The sequence below is a fragment of the Leptidea sinapis genome, chromosome 22 (genome assembly GCF_905404315.1).
Source record: "Leptidea sinapis chromosome 22, ilLepSina1.1, whole genome shotgun sequence".
NCBI lineage: Eukaryota > Metazoa > Arthropoda > Insecta > Lepidoptera > Pieridae > Leptidea > Leptidea sinapis.
Window position 1 is genome coordinate 3,116,083 of NC_066286.1, and position 19,609 is coordinate 3,135,691.

The 19,609-nt window shown below is 36.2% G+C and overlaps 1 protein-coding gene across 2 annotated transcripts in view; it reads right to left on the reverse strand.

The window, feature by feature from the left end:
- The window catches only part of LOC126970975 (RNA-binding protein fusilli), a 131,819-nt gene that overhangs the window by 49,149 nt on the left and 63,061 nt on the right, over nt 1-19,609 (reverse strand). For both annotated transcript variants that reach the window (XM_050817135.1, XM_050817134.1), the window contains exons 3-4: nt 2,172-2,254; nt 250-440 (exon numbers count right to left, since the gene is read on the reverse strand). In XM_050817135.1, the coding sequence (XP_050673092.1) occupies nt 250-440; nt 2,172-2,254 (274 nt within the window). The remainder of the gene's footprint in view (nt 1-249; nt 441-2,171; nt 2,255-19,609) is intronic.

A 19,609-nucleotide genomic window follows, 5' to 3' on the forward strand; every position in this document is an offset into this window, starting at 1 on the left:
TCAATCATGCCTGAATGGGTGTCAAATAAAGAGATGAAACGGATATCCGAGACGACTCCGCTTGGCTTCGTATACCAGACCTGCTTCTAAAAATAGCCTTTTGCTGTAAACGCTACAGCCAGGTACTGAAAGATGAATTCTAGCTTGCCGAACATCCGGTACCCGGCCAAACCACTATCCGTTTCATCTCTTCTCAATGATATCTGACGCGGTCAGATAGTAAACAACTAGCATTAAATAAAAGGATACAGTTGAGCATGTCATGGATGGAGTTAGGAGGGTCTGGAGCCGGGGGGGCTGCTGTGTCTCCGGTGCTGGAGACTGCGGTGACGGCCCGCAGGGTGTAGGCCCTCAGGAACTCCTTCCTGAGGTCGTGGAACCTGCTGTAGTATGTGGGCAGCGCAATCTCCTTGCTGCTGGCTTCTGGATGCAAGCATTGTCTGGAAAAAGAGTATTTTATGGTAAGCTAAAAACAAAACATATCTTATAACTATATTTACAATACTATAATTACATTAAATTAACACTATCATTAACACCATCATGGCAGCAATATCGCATCGGATAGCCATGCTGATCTGTTCACCGAAATAGCTACCAGCGCTTGGCTTTCCAGCAGCTGTATTAAGTACTTTGTACAATCTCCGCGCTTCTGGGCCCCACGAGCCAGTTAATGTCTCGATACGAAACTGCACAAAGATGTAAGACCGACATATTTGCGACGCTTGCTGTCTTCGGCAGTGAAATTGTAGGTGGTTTTGTAGATACCATGCGGGAAGTCGCGATCTGGAAGTTCAGCGAGCAGGGGCACTCGGTGAATGTGAAGAGGAAAAATATGGAGCAAAGAGAAATAATAAATTTCCCTTGAGGTGCAGATCTCTCTTGGGAAATCGTCCACCAGTGCCGGAAGAAACTTGTGTCATCTATCTAGTCCTTTCTTGAGAAGGTCGCAGAATGGGGTGAAATGGACCTTGTCAAATGTAACTCCCAGAAGACACAAGTTTGCACGTTTACAACATTAAACCCCCACACCAAAAACCATCTCATTAAAAAAACCCAGTTTGTCAAGTGTATCACCACTCTTCGACAACACCTCCTTAAAAGCCTCGCCTCGCGTCTCAAAAACTCTTGACCTGATTCCTGCCGCCGAATTCCAACCTTTAAGGAACTTCCTTCCACGTTGGTACGTGTGGCAAGCTGTGGATTGACGAAAATAGTATTCCTGTGATTCGTCTGGTATTGCAAGTGAATGTGGGCGGTGATCACTTAATATAAAGCATTAATAATAATATGTAGCATTCCACAGTTTGGTTGTACGTGGTAAGTTACTTGAAAACCGCGCTGTGGAGGAACGCCATATATCCAGATGGTGGGGATGATATCCTAATTTGTGGCGTGGTGGAAAATAGCGACAGGAATCAGGAACAGCTCTTCGGAACATTCCCCGTGATAATTGTGTCTGAGACTATACTGATCACTTAGGTACCGTCAGCTGGACGTCTTGCTAATCTAATCTATTTTTCTTATAAAAAGTTTATTGTTGTCTCTTTAACACACAGTTATTAAGACAGTGACGACTAGATACTTATTGATTGAGATTTGAAACACCACCTGGAACCCTAAATGCAGATGCATAGGAATACTTATTCATTGTTTTTTGTTCGGACATCATTATCATTTCAGCCGGAAGACGTCCACTGCTGGAAAAAAGCCTCCCCCAAAGACCTCCATAACGATCGGTCCTGATTTGCCCTCATCCAACCTATTTCGGCTTACTTGACCTGATCATCGGTCTATCTTGTCGGGGGCCTACCAACACTACGTTTTCTGGTACGTGGTCGTCATTTAATACAATTATTATTTAAATCAATTAAATTCGAGGATTTTACTGCCCCAACGGCCATCTGTCGGTCGAGCTACGTGCACTCCACACTACTACATCAAGTTACACAACCATCTGTGCTATGTGGGTGGCTTTGGTTCTCCTACCGTTCATTTCTTATTCGCTCTCGTAGGGAAGCTCCAAGCATAGCCCTCTTCATTACCCTCTGTGCGACCATGAGCTTCCACATAAGGCCCACAGTTACCGACCTCGTCTGTGTTCCGTATGTCATATATTGTATGGTGCGTTAAAATACTTACTGAATTATTGCTTATAGCATAGCAGTTACCTGAGAGGAGGCTGTCCGTCTGTCACGAGCCTGAAGAGGGGGGAGTGGGGGTCCACGTTCAGAGAGCGAATAAATTCATCGAACTGTAACAAAACAATACATTTATTAAAATTAATAGGAATATAAAACTCTGTGTAGGAAATACTTTTTCTTACTGCGCGTAGAGCACTATATATTGTGGGTTCTGTAAGTTGGGGTAATCTGTCAGTGTCTGCTATGTAACGCTGGTTTGGGTAGTCAGCTTGACTTAACGGAGCGCAATTAGTTAACAGAAAAATTTGCCAGAGTTATAAATTTATGCATTTAATAAAAAAATTGTTTTATTTCGTATTATTAACTTGTTTTGTAGAAAATTTTTACTTTTATCGTGTAGTTTGAATTTAAGCACACAGTAAGTGATCACCGCTGCCCTTATCATTTTTTTTATTTAGTAAAGTGTACACACTTTTAAGGGTTCCGTAGCTTAGTAAACTTGGTAAGTAGATGTATTCTGTGAACCACAAAGATTTTCACACAAAAATAGAAAAAAAAAAAACAATAAAATTTTGGGGATTCCCCATATTTAGAACTGAAACTCAAAATTTTTTTTTTCTTCAAACTTGCTGCTGTGGAACCCTTCATGGGCGAATAGTATTTGCTTGTAAGCCTAACAGTTTAATTGCAAGGTAATTTATCGTCCTCCAAAAAAATCGTAAAACTTTATTATTGTTTATTTTTAACTCAACATGCGCCTTTCGCTTCAGAAGTAACACGATCGGGAAACTGTAACTATTTGTAACTGTTTTTGTGGCAAGGTTACTTTGTAATTTGTCGGATGTGAGTTATTATTGATAATAATAAGGTATGATACATGTAAATAGTATCTACTAGGACATGATCGTACAACACAATTGCTGTTTACTGTAGAGTGTGTAACACTAACTGATAAATGTTACTTTGTAATGCATTTTACTTCCAAACAACTTCAAAAATAGGTGAAGAATCTCTGCAGTTTTTATTATGAGGAAAAGTGACTCCTTGAGGAATGCCGGCAAGCCAAATCAGCTCTACCCTGCGCCAACTTGAGTTTTACCAAGGCAATCTTACAATTTAGTCGGTGTGGATTAAGATAAATATTATGTATCTACACCCATGCTTAAAGTCCTCTATTAAATATTCTGAAACAGTTAGCATATTACCAACATTAAAACACCCAATGTCCTAATAACGATAATAATCATCCAAACGAGTGTTGTCCTTTGTTTTTTTCGATCCCTTCATGCGCTAAGAGTTTCAACAGACAGCCACACGCTCGATGCGTGGTATCTGTAGGAATTTCAAAAAAAGAACGTTCGTTTACGCGCGTTCCACACAACCAGAACGTCCGCGCCGTTAAAAAAAAGTAGGTTATTCGAATCCCCGCCATTTTTTTTCGAAATTTTTATCGTTTTGTTTACAAAAAATGAGCGATTCAAGTTTTGACAGCACACCGCCAGTTATTTTAAACGCAGAAATAAATAATTATTTCATTAATACTTAATTTATTTGTATATAGTCAGTAATTAATGATATTAGGTTACTACTAGGACTGGCTGTTTTAATGTTAGCAGCAAGCTGTTTCAGAATCTTTTAGAGGATTCATATTATGGGTGTGAATAAAGTATTGTATGCAACTGTTGATAATTAGGTATTAAAACACTCATGTGATACTAAGGCATTAAAAGGCATTTATTTTCTCAAAATTGATTCCTTTAGAATTCTTTTTGATGTCATTATTTAACCCTTATTCGTGTATATATATTAATAAGCCCATATTCGTGTTTTAATATCTACCCCTTATTACACAATAGTTGCATAAAGAACTATTACGTCACAGAAATTTTAACGGGCATGATTTAATATAGGTGTCACAACAGACAGTCCTCTGTGCAGACGCTGCCTGCGGGCAGAACAAACAGCCACTCACGTTCTGCTGGAGTACAAAGAGGTGACAAATTACAGAAAAGCAAAGCAAAACACCTGGGCTCACCAAGCACTCTTCGGGAAAGTTTCGGCAACGTTAAGAAGTTGGGTGACTTCCTGCAGGAGGTTAGCTGGTTGAAGTAGTCTGTACCACCCTCGCACGCAAATAGACGCATACGACGTCGAGAGAAACCACCCGTATGAAGAAGAAGAAGTGACGATTGCGATCATTTACCTAATGATAGTTGATTGAAAAAAAAAAATGATAGCCAGCGCTTGGTTTTCCACTAGCCTACCAGTGGGAGGGACCTTTGCACAGGATGCCGGCTAGATTATGGGTACCACAACGGCGCCTATTTCTGCCGTGAAGCAGTAATGTGTAAGCATTACTGTGTTTCGGTCTGAAGGGCCATAGCTAGTGAAATTACTGCGCAAATGAGACTTAACATCTTATCTCAAGGTGACGAGCGCAGTTGTAGTGCCGCTCAGAATTTTTGGGTGTTTCAAGAATCCTGAGCGTCCTGCTCGTCTTGTCCCTTATTTTCATAAATAAATAAAAAAAAACTAGCCTATAGGCGCGTAGAAAGTACTTTGTACATTCTCCGCGCCTCTGGGCCCCACGGGCCAAGTGTATCGACACAATAGATGAAGTTTTTTTTAAGGTTATACAGTAAAAACCATTGAACCGATCAGAATAATACTTATACAGTAACATGCAGCGTGTCTCAAAAAGGTTTTAGGATACCTATATGATATGTTTGTCATTACTTATCCAGACCCTATATTTTTTGTCTTAGAAATATCTATATATGTATATAAATAATTCAGTCAGTAACATTTCATTACATATGACAATTTATACTATGAGCGCCCGCGGGATACTTTATTTATATGGCCAAAACAACATTAGCCGGGTCATATACTAGGAATATATACATTTGTTGTTTCGAAATAAAATTAAATAGCTTTTTGTTTGAAGTTTCATTAACCCAGTAATTTCACTATTAATATGCTCGCTTCGGCAGAAAGGGGGGCTGTTATAGTAACCACTTAGCCGGGATCCTGTGCACAAAAGTCTCTCATTGGCAAAACTTACTGGTTTAGCACCAGTACATGGTTTAGCCCATCTACCTTACTTCCATCTTAATAGAACTTTAACCAAAAAATATATAAAGTTACATATAACATAATAGATAGAGGTTGAAATCCGACCATAATTCATTTAATTTCTAACCCACTTCAAAAAGGAGGAGGTTATCAATTCGATCGGTATTTCTTTTTATGTATTTACACCGATTACTCTGAGATTTATGATCCGATTTACGTAATTTTTCTTTAGTTCGATGCACAATAGATGCCATTTGATAAACATTTTACAAAGTTTGGCCCAGTAGTTTCCATTTTATGAAAATTTTTACACCTTGATGATATAATTGTTTTTTGTGTACGGCTTTTTTAGGAGTTTTCATTCAGGCGGATTATACATTATAATTATTAACTGACACTAAAAAGTAAAAAATAAAAAAAAAACTACGTTTAAAATAACCGACTTCAAAAACTGAAAAGTATCAAATAACTAAAAATTTAATTCAATACACCTTTTCCTTTAATATTAATAAAATACTATTATTTGTATGTGCTACCTATTGATAGCGTTGAAGTCGGGGCCAAGCCAGATGTAATAGTAAGTACATACACTTGCCACGCACGACTTTGGGCGGGATAGCTTCGACTAGAACAAAACAACCCAAGCGGACAGACATGCGCGGCCAGACAACCTTAATAATTACAGTAAGTAAGCTGTTTATAATAATAAGTTTTATTTTGTTTAGGGCTTGGCACCGACTTAAAACCTATCAATAGGTAGCACATATAAATAATAGCATTTTATTAATATTAAAGCTAAAGGTGTTTTAAATTAAATTTTTAGTTATTTGATACTATTCAGTTTTTGAAGTCAGTTTTTTTAAACGATGTTTTTTTTTAAAGATCGAAATTTATACGGGTTTATTTGAAAAAGAAGTTTATGCCTCTTTAATGTATGAATGTGTCATTCAAGCAGTAGTGTGTGTAATATTTATTTTGATTTATGAGGCATTTTATATTTAATCAAAATAGCTTTATGCACTTCTTCACCATATAAACTTTAACTGTATTAAGTATTCATATACGCAATGTAAAGTTACTTCAAGTTTAATATTTCTTTTCCCTGTCATGTACCTACTGTTCCCTGTTGCGACAAAGGTAAGATAAAGACCAACAATGTTATTAAAAAATAATTCCCCCTAACAAACTCTCGTCTGACCTGGAACGCCTCTTGGCATCCGGGGATAATCAGACGCATTTAGATTCACCTCTAGTTTGAGATCATCCTTCTGATGTCACTAGTCCCAATTAGATAGCACGTTCTGTGGAATATCCCAGCGGAAACTCCATAGGGAGTGCCGCTTGCGCCTCTCTCTCCCAAAGAGAAGGTCGCCTTCGATGTAGGCTTAGAGCCTGCCCAAAGCCAACTGCAGGTGGTGTTTAGTGGGTAGGCACCTAGGTTTTCACGTGAGTCCCACATAACCAACGCAGACTTAGGCTGCGTTGGTATGCATGAGCATTCACCACCTCCCTCCCGTCGTTATCCCGGAGGGTAGCCCATTACCTTGCTTGGGCGCAAAAAAAAAAAAAAATTAAACATGGCTTAGACACGTGTTTTGTTAAACAGTGTCTAACTATTCAATCGACCTCTAAAGATTGACGCTAAACAACAAGACACGGATTTATAATATATTTTTATAAAACAAGTGTTGTAAGAACATCAATTAAGTTTTAAAGGAATTATTTTATTAATAAATTGAGGTTAATTTTACTTCGCGTATATTAATAACACATAATAATATGTGTTACATTTTACATTCATTCGTTCGCGCAATAAAAAAAAATGAGTACAATGTTATAGCTCTAAACATAAATACATAGATATAATATTGACACACTCTCACAATATAAAACAGGTTATCACCTGTTATTTAGTCTTTTTAAAAGTATCATACATTGACATAACAATATACGTGCGATATTCTGTTTGCCAAAAACATAACGACGTCAAGAGACTGGTTGTCAAAGGGGCGTTGAACCCAACGGTTACGTAATTTACAGTAAAAACTGGACACGGGTTACCGGGATTTATCTCTCGCCCTGTCTTAAGTATTTATCTCTCGTTCTTCACCGTACCTAATAATATACCTAACTGTAGTATTAATTACAATTATATTAGGATGAAATGTATTTATTTCATAAAATAAAAATTAGAATATTTATTCCTAAGATCATATTTTATAACTCTAGTACAGACTATTAAAAAAGGAAGGTCTCCGCGCCGTGATATTAGCAAGTGAAGCACCGTTATGCTAGTGTGTGTGCGGTTACAGAGGATACCAGTTACACAATTTTATCTCCCTTAAATAATCATATATCCACAAAGATAGCAAATCTCATAATGGCGGCCGATCGGCTTGTGTTAGTGTAAGTGTGTGCGTGGGGCTATGTATTAACACGTTTACCGGCTTGTTGTACTGTTACTGTTGTGTAAGGTGACATGGAGTCCTCTTTTTTTTACTCGTCCGTGACCTCTAGATAGATGTGACAGCTGTGAAATGAAATTAAGTGTCGAAAAGAAATTAAGGTTGAATGTTGACCTCTATATTGAGCAATGCACGCACACTCACGCTCACCAGTGGGAGGCTCCTTTGCACAGGATGCCGTCTAGATTATGGGTACCACACCGGCGCCTATTTCTGCCGTGAAGCAGTAATGTGTTTCGTTCTGAAGGGCGCCGTAGCTAGTGAAATTACTGGGCAAATGAGATTTAACATCTTATGTCTCAAGGTGACGAGCGCAGCTGTAGAGCCTCTCAGAATTTATGGGTCTTTCAAGAATCCTGAGCCGCACTGCATTCTAATAGGCAGGGCGTATCGATTTACATCAGCTGAACGTCCGGCTACACACAACTGAACACTAACACAAAGTGGCATATTATGTAAGTAAAAATTATCTATGAGAAATATATTATTACTAGCTGACCCGGCAAACGTTGTTTTGCCATATAAAGTATAATTCACGCGTAAGTTTTATAAATAATAAAATATTGCCTATATTATAGCCTGTACATCATTTTGTTCTATTGTCAATAGTTTTTGCAGCGCACGCAAAAATAGGTTATCGATTTTACAGCTTGTTACAAAATAGCAATTTTATTACGGATCCCTAATTTTGAAAAAAAAAACATGTACTTATAATTAAGTGAATGTTCTGTACTATTTGTTACTCTTTATTCTGTGGCAAAATAAATATACTATTTGTATTTGTGATAACATACACAATATCCGCTAGACAATGTTGTTCGTTGCTGTTAGTATGTCAGTCGGTGTGTAAATATGTGTAACATTAACTTATGACCTGTTGACTTTACGGATATACAAACACATATCTTAATATATATAAATTACGTGACACGTTTTTTGTCCGCGATGGACTCCTTAACTAATGAACGGATTTAAATGGGAATTACCCCATGGAATGCAGTTTAGTCCAACTTGAGAGATAGGATAGCTTTTGTTTCGATTTGGGACCCATAATTATTTTTATTTCCAAAATTTTTTTTGTATGGACATATTTTCTGCAAGAGAATTTATTGACGCATGGTTTGACAGTTCTGCTGTGAAACAATTTTATTATAACAACAAGGAGCACATGTTATGAAATAATTCTTGATGTTATGAAAAATTATTGACAAATACATAAAAACAGTATTTTTTTATTATCTACAGAACAACGTCTGTTGGGTCAGCAAGTAATTACATAGAGTATAGACTAAAGAGTGTAACTCTCCCGCATCTATGTCACACGGCGGGAGTACCTTAAATATTGTAGATGTGACATTTTACTGAGAGAACACTTTATTTTAATTTAACAAACAATTTAAACTGCATTCAAAGACTTTTAGATAATTGCCTGGTTGAACTGGGATTCGAACCCTCTACACGAGAAAATAAAAATACTTTGTAGCTTTATCATACCGGTCGAAGGCTCTGATCATAAGGCTTATTTTTGGATACATAACATAGCATGTTTACATTGTTGAATGAAAAAACAAATTTAGTCCCATCACCTTTGTTACGTATCTCTTCCGGGGGTAATACGTCACAGCAGCCGACCAATCACAGCGCGTCATTTCATGGGACGAGGGTATAAACGAGCGGCCGGCTCATTTGATTCAGTCTCGTGCCAGATTTTGGCGAGACATCATGTCCTGAGGATGCCTCATGTAGAAGCGAAACACGTGTCGAATTGTTTAAAAACAAATATTGGCGGAATTAACACTAAAGAAAACTTAAATCATTTGTACATAACATAGCATCAGAAAAGATGGAAGAACATGAACACATTTTAATATTTTAAATTCCAAATTAGTCAATTAATTTTATAAAATGCTCAAAATGAGTTCCATTCTGTTGAATATAAATTCGCACTCTTTTGAATACTTCACTTTCCGTCGCTGTTTTGATCATGTTATGGTGAATATTTTACTTATTCTGTTAGATCAGGGCATCTCGGTGGCCATCTTATTTGACCATTTGACCTGATCCAGGAAGTATTCCCGGTTTAACCAGGCAATTATTGAAAAATAATGAATGCAATTAATTTTTTTTTAATTAAAATGAAGTGTTCTTTGAGTAAAATGTTACACCTACAATATTTAAGGTTCCTCTCTATGTGAAGTAGCCGTGGGACATCCGGCACATCCGTTGAAAATTCGGAGGAGAAAAGATCGAACGTTTGTTACGAACGCTTCTTTAACAATGAGAGATATATTATGATTGTTTTGTATATATTTATGTATGTGGCAGTATTAGAACATCAACTAATATCGTGGACACTGGTAAATGCGGACTCAGTCGTGGGTAACAGCTAGTATATTATAAGACTGATGTCAAACTCTCGATGCCTGCGACCCCATAACCTAACGATGCACGGACCGACGCGTGACGCGCGTGGAATGTTACTCAACGATGAGCGATTTCGGTTCCTAGAAAAAGTCCCGTACAGTCTGGTTTTCAGGGAACTTTCCATTGCATTAGATATAAAATTAACAACTAGTCTTAAAAATTGTCTGAAGTAAAACTGACGTCCGTCTCTTTCGCACATTTCACACAATAAACAATGAGCTTCTAATGAGCCATGAAATAAGGTTTTATTTTGAATGAATTTTAATTGATATCTGTATAAGATAATATATAAGTATATACAATGGCGCTCGGACATTTTTGACGACTTTTAATAATGATGAGATCTCAGTATTTTCATACGACGTGGGCACCATCAAAAGATGCTCATACCTATAAGGAATGGAAATATTCCTGTAATTAATTGTCCTGTACTGTTATAAAGGTCATGGTGAGCACTTGCCGCCAGAAGATCTTTTATTCGACACAATAATATTTATCCTCAAGAAACTCTGTGTTATTTGTAACATTAACGAATAATATTACCAGCGGAACCGACAGACGTTATCCTGTACACACGTCTAAAATTTGAAAAATCGTTCCAGCCGTTAGGAGGAGCTCACTAACATACATACACTGCTTCCTACACACAGAAGGTGCTTCAATTGTGAATCTCAACCATCCTCGAATCAACTTGAACACACACATAAAAATTCATTCAAATCAGTCTAGCCGTTTAGGAAGAGTTGACTGTCAACACACGTACAGAATTATATATATAAAGATACTGAAATGTTGCATTAGATATATTTGATTTAACCTTTTAAACTAATGCTATGTTTAATTTCAGATGGTATTGTGGATATCCATGGGTAGTTTCTTTACCACTCCCCATCACGTGGATATTTTGATCGTTTACCCTCTCTTGTATAAAAAAAAACTTTCACTGAATTTTGCTTTTTTAATCTTGACTTCAGCAATGATATTAAAATTATAAGAAAACATCATTTTATTTTCGTTGGCAATGCTTTATACTGAAGTATCTGTCACAAGACAGGGTTTGTCTCACTAAATATATTACTTACTGTATATTTATGCACAGCGGAACTAAGGATATATAATACTTTGGGATGCTCATCAAACAGCCAGAGGAGCTAAACATTTTATTTTTCAAAATTAATTCCTTAAGAATACTTTTATGTCCATTAAATCACTACCAATTTAAAAAGAATAAAGCGATAAGAGTGATAAACTCCCAGCATTCTTTTTTTGCACTATTTATTAAAATTACCATTTAATATGTGACAACTAGTATCATTTATAAACTTTGGGAAGTTTGGGACGTGGGAAAGATTCAATGTATGAAGTGGTTGATGAAACGGCGAGCCATTGTTTTATTCAATTTCGGTTCGAAAGCGAGGATTACTTAGCCGGTAATTTATACAATAATTGGCCATTTTTACTAATAAATAATTTCAAACAATCCTTGCAGCGCTATAATTTATGCAAAGTATAAGTTAGCTAATAAAGTTTTTATACCCAATTAATTTCGTTAAATGGCTATAACTAGAATTAACTGCGAATTAAAAGAGAAATAAAAACAAATGGTTATTATTCTCGATTGCGGAAATTTTTAAGCAAAATTGTGTTTCGAAACAATAGGGGTTTGAGTATGAAATTGCCGCTTTTTGAATTTTGAAATGGAACCTCCTTGTTGGGAGATTTAGAGTGTAACTCTTTTCAAATGTCAATTAGAACGTTCTAGATTTAAAAATATTGGATTTTAAAATCGGTAAAATAAAAACCTTAAAAAACGGGTGTATATTAAAGTGCATTCATGTGCCCGCAAGTATGTCTGAGGCACGATTTCAAATAGGTGATGATAGATTTTGACGTTCAATATCTGATTTGTGCAAAATCTACTCTTAAAAATGATTTAAATCGGATCATAATCATTTTTATGGCCCACGGTATGTGAACACAGCTACCCATACCCTCTAGTAATACAAAGCGTCAATCTTTATGAAATTTTGCCAATACTTTGTTTGAGATACAGAAAAGGATATTGGGTTAATTGTAATGCGAAAAGTTTAACGGATAAGTCACGGGCAGAAACTTGTGAAACATAATGATTTACGTTTAAATAAAATTATGTAATTTTAAATTTTAAAAACGCGGGACCTTATGTCGTCTTTCATACAAAAGCAAAAAATAGTCAAATTAATATGAGATTAATTTGATATTACGCAAACTGCGATTATTAAAATATTGTCATGCAAAAGAGTTATTAATTACAAGATTATTATAATACAATATTATAATCATTTTAATAAGTTATAAAGTTATTACGAGGCTGCCATTGTCTTGATAAATCGTTTTAATAATTATTAATATAATAAATACATTAAGATTGCAAAAAGGTTGTTGAGATTTAAAAGCAGCCACTTGTAAGTGCTTCCTCGACGTAATGGACTGTCAAACTATCATTTATAATATTATAATCGATGTGGCAATAGATGAAATGTTTTGAGTTCTAATAAATGTACAATTATTTAGGTACGAATAAACGAAAACAGTGGACGTCTTAAGGCTGATGATGATGATGAAACAAAAAAAATTTTATATCATAAGGCATAGTCATAGAAAAAGGACAGAGCAGCCGAAGAATAAAAGTGGCTATTTTCTAGAAAAACACCAAGTGATTATACACACACAGTGCCGGATTAACCGCGTAGAAAGTGTACCAAATTGCAACGGGCCCCACGTAAAATGGGGCCCCGCAAAACCACCTCTACCTGATCGTTCTTAGAGTGCAATTTATTAATACGTTGTACCACGTATTATATTATATCTATAAAACACTATAATGATACGTATACTACGACCTATCGCTAAAATAAACAACCAAGACCTCATTCTACCATATCGTATTTAAGCCTAAGAGAAAATGGAGACAAGCGCTCTCGACCCAAAGTCATCTTTTCTTCAAAGTAAAAACCTAAATGAAAGTACATAATACTCCAATGGTATTGGTCATAGACAAGCTGCAACAAATTATGAACTTATATAACATGGATGAAATATTACATTTTTAAACAGGGCTTATAGTATTTTACTTGCCTGTTTAAATTCTTATCTATAGTATTCTTTAAACAATTATAAAAAAGAAAGAAGCTAAAAAGTCAAATTCGAGAAGTATTGATTATTCGGGTTTTAACACTTTAACCTCATAGCAGACCAAGGACCAAGACCTCAACAGAATTAGCTACGGGCGCCGCGATTGCTTAATCCGTCACTGGTAAATACGTGTTTATTTACTGTGACGAAGTCTACAAGTAAAGTTATTATCATGATCGTTATAATAACCTGGACTGACACAGAATATAGGCGGTGATACCTTAGCCTGGCGTTTACACTTTTCGAGCTGCTTCCAAAAGATGTCAGCGTTTTAGCTCAAGTCAAAGTCGATATCTTCTGGAAGAATATGTGGCTTTCCTCCTATTTAGCTTAATACCCGGACGACCGAGCCTTGCTCGGATTTTTAAGAATGTACAAAACTTGAACAAACAAAAAACTAATAGGACATCTGGATTCGAACCGGGGTCTTCTGCTTTCCGGATCACCCAATGTCCCATTTGAGCTATAATAGTCTTGTATATAGTGGCGAAATTTACCTTTGTATTCTAATGTTATTGTAGCTGTTTCTCATTCAAACATGGATAAAACCATTTTTTTTAAATTGAAACCCAGCTAGATCGATTTATCACCCCCGAAATCCCCTGCATACTTAATTTTATGAAAATCGTTGGAGCCGTTTCCGAGATTCAGATTATATATATATATATATATATATATATATATATATATATATATATATATATATATATACAAGAATTGCTCGTTTAAAGATATAAGATAAGTAACTTTTAAACGAAGTTTTCAAAGATTTTTCTTCCACGTACTACCAAGCTTTTGAATGAGCTTCCTTGTGCGGTGTTTCCATGACGATTCGACTTGGGCATCTTAAAAAAACGCGTAAACCTTTTAAATTGCCGGAAATGTTCCTGTGAGTGTTGTGAGAGAATATGGACGCGGTGATCACTTAACATCAGGTGACCCATACGCTCATTTAACCTCATCTGCTTTAAAAAAGCAGGAAAAGTGTAAGATAGGTCGTAAAGTCGTTTTGAATATGAAATCATTAGGCAACGCACACATTAACATATCAGAATTGATCATGCATAATCGGGCTGTCTTCTAATCATTCAAATAAGCTGATTATTAATCACTAGCTCTAATCAATAACGGTTGAAATGTGTTTAGTCTTAACCGGAGATCAATAGAGCGTTCTTATACTTTGTTCAGACTTTACTTACGTAAAACCCAGCTTAGCCTAACTGTTGATTTCGTTTTTAAAGTTATTTGACAGTTGAAATTATGCTGAACTTAAGCCTAAACACATGTTCGGATTTGGTACGGTCGGACCATCGGACGGTCCGGTGGGCGCCTCACACTAATTGGTCTGGCCTTGGGTCCGGTACGGTACGGATGATAATAACGATAAGTTTTATGCAATGGACAATGCGACATACCATCGAATATGGGCCGCTACCGGACCGTGTCTGATGGTTCGGCTGGACCAAATCCGACCATGTGTTTAGGCTATAAGACAGCCGAATGTAAAACTCCTATAAGACTTCAAAGTCAAGATTCTAGAGTGTAATCTTCAGCCTTATGGTAGGAATCGACTCTGCAGCTGTAATGTGCGCCCAGTACTTGGAAAGGTTTTGACAAGACCGGTTACTGTATGTAAAAAGTTGTCGACCATGCAGTTTTATATCACTAACGAAATTATTTAAGTCAATTACTTTTAATTGAGGAATTGACCGAATAAAGAATTTAAATAAATATAACTTAGGTTTATTTAGTAATTTATCAAAGATTTCCTGACTTTTTAATACTAACTCCAACTAATAATACATCTGTCTGTTTAACTGCAGTAGATTTTTTTGGATCACAATCAGGCCTGTCTCTCGCGATTGTGACTTTCCTGGCCACAAAATAAACAGTAATGGCCTTACAAATAAACTTGTTATAAAACTATACCGGAGAAGAAACCAAGAAAATGCAAAATGCTTACAAATAGACATTTTGCTTAAGATTGGTTTATTCGGACATATTGTAACGTTTTTCGAAGGTTTCCCGCGTTTATTTGCAATGCAGCTTGACATTCGAAAACTTGAAAGTTCTCATTGTATTGACAGTGTTATTAGCGATATAGTCAACAATTGGTATTTTCTTGGTTTATTCTCAGTTACAACTTTATACCCAGTTTATCTATAAGGACGTACTAGTACAGAAGTTTCCCGTAAGTAGTTGCATCAAATCAAAATCACATTATTTATTTAAAGCCAAATAAAGGGCAATTATGAATATCAATAGTTATAATTGTTTACTATTTTTACATTTCTGAAATGGCTGAGCTTTTTGAAGAAGGACCATAAAGTTATTGCTATTCAAAATAATATTTAGTCGTTTTACAAATTATTTGAATTAAAATCGATGTAAACATACCTTAAAAAGAAATAGTTACTATCTCATAAAGGTAATCCGAAATAACCGCTATGAGATTAATATAAAATTGTATAATTTAATCTGTTTAACTGAACGTCGATAATTTAGATTTATCATTTTATAATCTTTGTGTAGGGTTTGCATACGGATTAAATTTGTATAACTTCAAGTATCATTACCTATGTGGTTATTCTCATCTTACGTGTACTATAATCTTAATATTACATTTATTTTAAATTTAAAATCAATTAATTTTAAATAAACAATTTCTTGCCCCGCACAGCCACTTTGTGAAATCAATTACCGGCTGCGTTTTTCCCGAACAGATACGACTTAAGGGCCTTCAAGAAAAAAGCATACTCCCACCTTAAAGGCCAGCAACGCATTTCCTGACACCTGTTTTTGCGGATGTTCATGGGCAGTTGCCTCACTTCTCCCCATCCCGTGAGCCACTTGCCCGTTTGCTCCTCTTATATAAGAAAATGTAATATGTTTGTATAGCATTAGCCTATTAGTAGTTTATGTATAAAATTTATGCGAACATAAAATAAATAATGTAATAAAAAAAATAATAAACTAAAAGGTTTATAGACCCTTACGTTCGTTTAATGCGTCTTTTTTATGCAAATCTCATTTAAATTAAACTAATTTTGCAACTGTGCTATGACAAATGACTCGGTCATGGCAAAACTGTTCTAAATCGGTTAACTCTACTAAAACTTTATAATCAACATACGTAAATAACCAAAATCCATAAATTGTTTATGTTATGTATATGTGTTATAGGTAGAACAAGACCGATTAAACAGTGATGGATGTACCATCAATAAAATTCATGAACTACTTTGCTGATAGATCTTTTGAAATCTTATTGGATTATGCTAAGCTAACACTTAGCTGAGTTTAACCTACGTAAAGTCTGAGCAAAGTATAAGTACGCTCTATAAATCTCAGCCTAAGATCAGCGAGATAAGATATGATTAAGATAAGATAAGAAAGTTTAATAAATAAGTTTTGTTTTTCACTTTTGGATTATTCGTTTACCTTCGTGACCTACAAAACTTTTAATACTTTCACTCACACGGTGAGTTGCGGTGATAGGACATTCCAGCAGGTGCTGGTGTGGTACCAAATGTTTCCACGAGATGTCCTTCGGTCGCACGTTGGAGATGGCGAGCGACGTGCCGTGCAGTGCCGCTCTAATGCGGTCCGACCTTTAGGGAGCTACGGCGTCGAGTCACGTCTCACAAAATCGCACGTGGGGGAGAGTCGGGTTAAGGCAAATATCATAATTATATATTTATCAAATAAAATATGAAATAATTAATAGGTATCAAAAATAACCTCACCATATCTCGCCAAGAGGAGAGAGAAGGCCAAAAAATTTCCAAATTCACCTCACGTAGTTTAAAACAACCTCCTAACCAGAGATACACAACTCCTTTCAAAATATTTTTAAAGAGACCGCCCGCAGCAACAAAATAATTATCAATAATAATTCCTTTATAACAGGGTACATGGCCCATAAAATTAATATCTTATAGTCTAACATACATATGATATGTAACTTAAATCTACGTCAGATTTTCGTGGCGATGTGAGGCGCGGGTTCGTTAACTTCCGGCGGCCGGCGACGTCCGCGATATTTGCGGAACACGACCCCCTTCGGCCACAGCTGCACGTCCAGGAAGTTTGATATATGTTCTGTCGGGACGCGAACAACGAAAGAGTTGAAGTCTACTGCGTGACGCGTCACCAACTTTTCGACTCCCAACCGGAACCTTGTCTTCTCCACCAAGTACTGAACAATGTCGGAGGCCTTGGTGGTGTGGTGAAAGCGAGAAGCGTCAATTAATGGAAATTATACCTTACCAACTTAGCATAATGTTCAATTCGCGAAGTGAGGTGGGACAAAACTGACAGAAAACACGTCATTGAATTCGCTCTCTGTAAGTATGAATACTAAAAAACATTCACAATTACACTATAGGGATACAGAATGATTCATCATCATCAGTCGGAAGACATCCACTACTGGAAAAAGGCTTCCCCAAAAGATCTCCACAACGATCGGTCCTGCGCTACCTTCAACCAACGTATTTCAGCGATCAGATTGTCGGTACATCTTGGCCTACCAACACTGCGTCTTCCCGTACGTGGTCGCCATCATGTTTTTATTTTGAGGGGTTTACCATAATCACCACGCTCGGCAGGCCAGTGGGAGGCTACTTTGCACAGGATGCCGGCTAGATTATGGGTACCACAACGGCGCCTATTTCTGCCGTAAAGCAGTAATGTGTAAACATTACTGTGTTTTAGTCTGAAGGGCGCCGTAGCTAGTGAAATTACTGGGCAATTGAGACTTAGCATCTAATGTCTCAAGGTGACGAGCGCAATTGTAGTGCCGCTTTTTGGGTTTTTCAAGAATTCTGAGCGGCACTGCATTGTAATAAGCAGGGCGTATCAATTACCATCAGCTGATCGTCCTGCTCGCCTCGTCCCTTATTATCTTAAAAAAAGGCGGGTTGGCGATTATGGCGTAACATTAGTAATACCATCCCACAGACTTGTAAACAAACATTCGCAGAACATTGATAACATGATAACAACGATATCAGTTATATTGATAAGATGATAAATAATCGAGTTATCTTGTTTCGTAATTTGTGATATAAACGAACGAGTATCATTTGGCGGTAGCGAAAGAATCGTATGGTGTGGCCGTAATGTATAATAATAAGAGAAATTGTGTGGTTTTATGAAACATTAAGTTTTTTTCAGAGTATTTTTAATATCATCGGAATTAGGTGTACTCACTTGTTATAATTTTTATTACTATTTTATTGTACTTACTTATATTACTAACTATGGTGAATAAGATCCGGTCACGAAATTCTAGGTAATTGGAACGAAGTTCCTTATGGGACGATGCGGAGGGGTACCCTAACCGGGAATAAAAACGTCCGGAACGTAAGACATGAAGTTTGATAACTCTCTTCATGTACGTCGAACGTACGTCGTTGCTACGTGACAATATCTTGTTAATGCAACATGAATAACACAACAAATAAAATAATACATTTTATATAAAAAAATAAATAAAAAAAATCGTACATTAATTATACAGATACAACCACAAATATAAAACACGTGGTAATATATATAAACAAACAAAAAAAACACGTGTTACTTATATGTGAAATGTTTTAAATAAATTTTTATTTTTATTTATATTTTTACTATATTTTCAATCACCAATGCGATAGATGGACGATAAAATTTGAGGCGACGTTATAAAAGTTTCACTTAAAAAATATTACTATTCTGACACTCTGCTGTCTGTCTGTGCGTCTTTATTTGTGTATTACTATTTACTATTACCGCTTTTACAACAAATCTATATTATATGTTTATATAAAAATGAATTGCTGTTCGTTAGTCTCGCTATATCTCAAGAACGGCTGGACCGATTTGGCTAATTTTGGTCTTGAATGAAAGGTGAATAAATATGACAATGCTCGAAATTAAATAAAAACAACAACTTTGTTTTTCCTTTGATCCTGTCGTTCAGAAATCAAATTGAAAGAATAGTTTAAAATGAATAAATAATTAGAATCTTTATATCTTTCGCAGGAGGTAAGAAACAAACGTTAATTTAATTATTGATTATATCTTATTACTTATTACGAGGCAATACGACGTTTGCTCGGTCAGCTAGTCTTTATATATATAATTCTTGTGTGCGTGTGTATGTCACTGAACTCCTCCTAGACGGCTGGACCGATTCTAATGAAACTTTCTGTGTGTATTCAGGTGGATTCGAGAATGGTTTAGATTCACAATTGAACTACCTCCTAAACGGCTGGACCGATTTTGATGATATTTTTGTGTGTTCCAGTGAATTTGAGTTTGGTGTGTGTCTTCAGGTGG